This window comes from Rhinopithecus bieti, unplaced genomic scaffold, assembly GCF_001698545.2.
Source record: "Rhinopithecus bieti isolate Rb0 unplaced genomic scaffold, ASM169854v2 scaffold_31531, whole genome shotgun sequence".
Classification (NCBI taxonomy): domain Eukaryota; kingdom Metazoa; phylum Chordata; class Mammalia; order Primates; family Cercopithecidae; genus Rhinopithecus; species Rhinopithecus bieti.
The window spans coordinates 1290367-1295981 of NW_016814088.1; the positions used below are offsets into that span (position 1 = coordinate 1290367).

The 5615-nt window shown below is 38.3% G+C and overlaps 1 protein-coding gene across 1 annotated transcript in view; it reads left to right on the forward strand.

The window, feature by feature from the left end:
• PKHD1 (PKHD1 ciliary IPT domain containing fibrocystin/polyductin) overlaps positions 1 to 4229 on the forward strand; it is a 484394-nt gene extending 480165 nt beyond the window's left edge. The window contains 2 exon segments of the mRNA XM_017849608.1: positions 1212 to 1485; positions 1487 to 4229. Coding sequence (XP_017705097.1) covers positions 1212 to 1485; positions 1487 to 1724 — 512 coding nt within the window. The 3' untranslated portion in view covers positions 1725 to 4229.
• The last annotated feature ends 1386 nt before the right edge of the window (positions 4230 to 5615 follow it).

Below are 5615 nucleotides of genomic sequence, written 5' to 3' on the forward strand. Positions count from 1 at the left end.
TATATATAAAAGTTATTACTTTCTCTCATCCTTACCTCATTTTCCAGATTAAATTGAAGTGGGAAATTGGTATTCTTTACCCCAATACTGTCTCTTATAATATGAATCAGACAGGATTACTATCTCCTAACACAAACCAAGATAGCTCTCAACAAACTCAGGAGAAAAATAACAAAAAGCTTAATAAGTTAGGCATCTTCATTGCACACAAATGAGTGGTTAATGTATTTGGTGGTGAGATGTGAGAAAAGCAGGCATGGTAAATGTAGTAAATGTAGATGACAGTATTACCACCTACCCCCCAGGGTTTCGGACAGGTTCAACCTTTTTCTCACTGTAAGGCATATGAACAGTGACCTCTGCATGCATGATATACTCCCATGCATGTATCCCACTGAACATTCTTAACTTTCCATTGCAGTCTTTATCTTTACACAGTATTATGTGGTGCCTAGATATCTGTTTATGTATATTGTACTCTTCTGAGTTGATGTTTAGTTCTGTTTAATAGAAAAATAAAATACAAATAAAATGTTGAGAGGAAATCAACTAAAACAACATTGCTAAAATAAATATATTTTAGTAAATTGTGAAGTAGCACTTGAGAATAAATTAAAATTATACAACTAAAGCCCAGAGAGGCTGAAAAGATGAAAGTCATGAAGCCAAATAGCAGAAGAAGGGGAACTTGAGCCTAATTTTGTGACTTGAGTCTAATGTGCCATCTCTCCTTCTACTGTTATGCAACCACACATGTACACACTCATATAAATAGATGTTTATGTGATTATTTCTACAAATATTTATAGTCATGTTTTTATAAAACTAAAGATATTAAATTATGAATTTGGCATAAAAGCCTAAGTATTAGATAAGACTGGTTTTTATAGTTCATATATCTTAACACAGGTCTGAGTTGGCCCACTGATAAGACCTGACCATGGTCTGGTTTTTGCGTTGAAGCCTAGCCCTTACAATGAAAAATCCTCATTCAATTATCGATATCATATAAGTGTTTTTTGAGGAAGAAGTATTACCAAATTTTTATTACATATTTGGAGTATCTAATAAAAGATATTTGGAAATCAAAGAGCTGATGTAATTCAATCTTTGATTTGACAGTATCTTGTCAGAAATGCTAACTATGCAAAATGTGTAATTAACTGGTTGAAAACTAAATCCATTTATTCCCCTATTTCTTTTCTCCCCAGATATGAGAATGAAGGTCGTGCCGGGCAGGCTGAACCAGTGCCCCCACGAGTTGATGAATGGAGTGTCCAGAAGGAAAGTTAGCCGCCACACTGTCCGAGAGGAAGAGGCTGCTGTGCCTGCTCCTGGTACTACCGGCATCACATCCCATGGGCACACTTGTGCTCCAGGTGCTCCTGCCCAGCAGGTGTACCTGCAAGAGACTGGGAACTGGAAGGAGGGCCAAGAGCAGTTGCTCAGATACCAGCTGGCAGGCCAAGATCAGCTGCTGCTGCTATCCAGGCCTCAGACAAGAGAGGCAGCAGTTGCCAGGGCAAAGTTGGCTGAGTAAGCAAAGTGGCAGGTTGGGGCTTTCCCAAGAGAAGAAAGCCTCCTGTGGGGCCACTGAGGTGTTCTGCCTTCATTCAGTACACCTGGAAGCTATTCAGGAGCAACTGTCATCAGGGAAGGTGTGGGCATTTGGCCTAAAAGGCAGAATCTTCCAAATACTTCTGGATAATAAGCAGGGGAAGTAAGGACTGTCCTGCTGGGACAACTAAGAAGAGAGAATATGGACTCTGAATCCCTGTTTCAACTTTAAAATGGAAAACAGTAATATAAATGCTTATAGACTGAAAAATGTCTGATACATCTTTTGTAGCTATCACGATCCTAGTACATTGCCAGGCAAATGATGGCACTTGTTAATTATTTACCAGTTTTTAACTTAAGCCTGATTTCAACAACTTAATAATGGCATAATATTGACTTATACCAGCAGGGGTTATTATTAAGCATTCTCTGGATTGACCACCCACAATGCTTTCAGCTTCTCTTATAGAAGGGATCATGAAAAGGTCTGGTCAGTTACAGTTAATTCCACACTGTTAGAGAAAAGCATTTCTTTATCCTGTAGTAACATTTGAAGGGACAATTCAACACCCTGCTCTGTGATCTGTCAGAGCTTACCTTCCAACCACAAGGCAACTTCCTGGCTTTTTACAAGTGGATTTTATTTCATGGTTTAAATTCAATCATTATTGAGAGCCTACAGTAGTGTGAGCATATCAAATTTGCACTTCATGAGTATTTACACATGAAAATTGATATTCTCATGGGCTTTGCTGAGACTTTAGTTAAGGACAAAGATGTAAAAACACCGAATTTGGGAAAGGAAATTGTCTATGGACCACTGTTGTGTTTTTCAGTAATTCTCTCCGTTAGTAGCTGGGTCACATTTACAACTGGAAAAGAACTACATTGGGAGATCAGAGCTAGCCAAGTGGCCAGGTGGATGATCAGCTAACTCCTTTATCAAATAACTGCTTTTTGAAGAAGATGATGCATAAAGCTGTGACACGAAGGAGTGGAGAGATTATGTCATGTGCAACTGCTCTAGGCTGTGCTGGGGGTTTAAATGGAGATCATAAGAAAGGCTCACCTGGTATTGATACATTTGGTAAGGGTGTTAAAGGCAGTTTCACCAAATTCACACATTTGTACAGGGCCCATTTCTTTTCAAACTGAAGAATACTTTAAACAGCCTGACTGTGTCCTTGGCTCTGGATCCAGAAGACCCTATGCTCCAAGCATGTAAAGAAAAGATGGCAGGAATGAGGAGAGCCTCCAAAAAGAGATTGCTCTCAGATTTTCCTGAAAATCCTGAAAACCAGGATTTTCCAATCTCTACAATGTTAAGGGGTTGTTGCGTGATTGAGTTGGAACAGAGAAAGGAAACACACTCTTTCATTGCTGAATTCTAAATTATGATGCCCTGGAATTAGTATTATGGGAAGCACTGGCAGAAAGCTGTTATGTCTGCAGGGCATCAACGGGGAGGTGTGTCTCACCCTCCGATGAATTGGCAGAAATGTCTTAACCTCTTCTTTAGGCATCTGGTGAGTATTTCAGATCTTCAGGCTGTCCCTGAAAGGAGGTAGGTAGCTTTGTCTGTGGTCACTGTGTTGGATCTGGAAGAAAATATGAGTAGACGTTAAGGCCAGTGCTCCCCAAGAGATTTCAGTCCGGGCTATCTGTGTTCAGGGAGGATTTGCAAGAAATTGGTTTATAGACGTTTACTCTGGAGGCACAAGCTGGCTGCCTGCTGAGTAAGTCCTCTTCGTAGATGATGTATTTTGCTTGGGCACCAACAGAATTAAAAACAAAAACCAAAAAAATAACTCGAATGACTTAGGCAGAACATGCCTTCCCTAGTTTAATTAGTCCCTGTTATAACCAGTTATTTATCTTTTTTATAGGTTCTTGGTCTGTGAAATCATTTGCCTTTGCGATCCCCACTTTAGTACACTCACTGGATCCTCAAAGAGCTGTAAGCTTTTTGGACAAAAACATTTCGGAAGCGAAGGCTTTTGAGGATTATAAAATGGTGGCAGTCTTAGTCCTTGCCCTACCTCAGTTTACCTGCCCATTCTTTTTTCTTTCATTTCTACAGATTCTTTCACCACTTTTAAATATTTTCCCAGGTATTTTTCCTGAGCTGTATACCATGCATAAATAGCTGCCTAGTGAGATTATCCAGTAAGTTATCCTATAGCTACTACGAAGTTAACACAGCACTAAAACCTGCTCCTCCTTGTGTTTGTTTTCCAGCTCAGTGAATGACATCACTGCACTCAGACCAGAAATCTAGAAGTCAGTCATGACTCTTCATTCTATTTCACCCTTCGCAAAGAGCTGCCAGCTCTGTTATTTCTGCCCCTTGTTTACGCTTCTCCCAATTTTTATTATCTTCTTATTTATCCCCTATGCGTCACAAGACGCATCTTTCTGGGAGGCATGTTTTATCCTATCCCTCTGTTTAGGAATAACCGTAATTATCTTACTAATTCCATCCCAGAAAATCCTGTGATCCCTGAGGCCAGAATTGACTCTTTGGGCCTAAATAGCAGCTATAAACATCTTCAGTAACTTGCCAGGCTCTAGCGTGTGGCATGGAATTTTGGCATCTAGCTAAAATCCCTCAACCCATAGTTAAGCTAGTCCTCTTTCTCTTAAAAAAAAAAAAAAAAAAAAAAAAAAAATCAGACAATTGTGGAAACACTGAAGGCAAAGAGAGAGTAGCTCTACATTCATTCATGTCTGGAGATGAGTCAATTTGAACACCACTGTAGGCCAACCCTAAATTTATTAAGATCTTTAACATGGGTCACCCAGCAAATACTTCCCAGCAGCGACAATCTACACCCTTTATCTAAATAAATATTGAGATGTGCTTTATTCCTGTGTTAGTTCAAAGAATCTCCTCTTGCCTCCCATTGCTGATTTTCTGTATTGATGGACCCCTTTCTCTCAAGAGATTGGACAAGCTAAAAGTCTAGAGAGTTCAAAAGTGTTTGAAAGTACATTTTAAGTGTTCTCACCACAAAAAATGCTATATATGTGTGAGGTGATACATATGTTAATTAGTTCAATTGATCCATTCCACAATGTATACATATTTCAAACTATCAAGTTGTATATGACAAATATATACAATTTTTATTTGTCAAATAAAAAATGTCTATAAATATTTGTGGATGTCAAAATTGAGGAAGAAGTATATATGGAGCTACGGTTGTTTTGGCCATCTCTCCATGCTTTTATTTGGGGAGGGGACTTTTCTGGGGGGGCAGGACTGTGTTCAGGGAAAGTACCTGACCAACAGAACTTCATGTCTCTTCCAGAGTGAGAGACTCAGCTTATCTGATCAAGGTGGACTTGCCCTTCAATGGACTTGCTCTTGGTACTGCCCAATGAGGCCACCGAGGACCAAGATTTGAGCTCTCTCAGGGCCCACCCCTTTCAACAATTTAGTTGAATGACTCCCTTCCATCTATCAGTCTTACTCCAAATATGTGAAATTACTATATATTGAAATGCATGCAAGCTATATGCAAAAATGAGTATGAGGAAATCAAATGTAAATCATATGCAAATATTATTCAACCAAGGTTCTATAAAATTGTACACGTCAATAACAGTAAAGAATTTTAATTAATTCTGTCATTTAAAATTCATGCATTTATTCCGTATTTTGCTTTCACAACTTGTAGTCAATGTCAATTTTGAAAAACCTCTAAGCACAAAGAATTAAACACTATTGAGTACAGAACTGTTGATTTCAACATACGCTATAGCACTTTGACTAATGACAGATATATTTGAGAGAAAAGTCACTTTCTAGAAGGTAATTTTTAAAAAGAAATAAAACATTTCTATAAACTTAAATGTGGATTAAGTGGCAGAATACAGAGATTTGGATGTTTACAAATACTCTTGTAGCATTTGTTCTTTTTACTTGGTGATTTCTTTGCTTGGAACAATTTAGAAAGTTAATTAATTTCTAGGACTTTCTAGGTTTTACTGGGATTCAAAGAATTAATTGTCTATATGTTATCTCTTATCAATCTCAAGATAATCTTATTTAA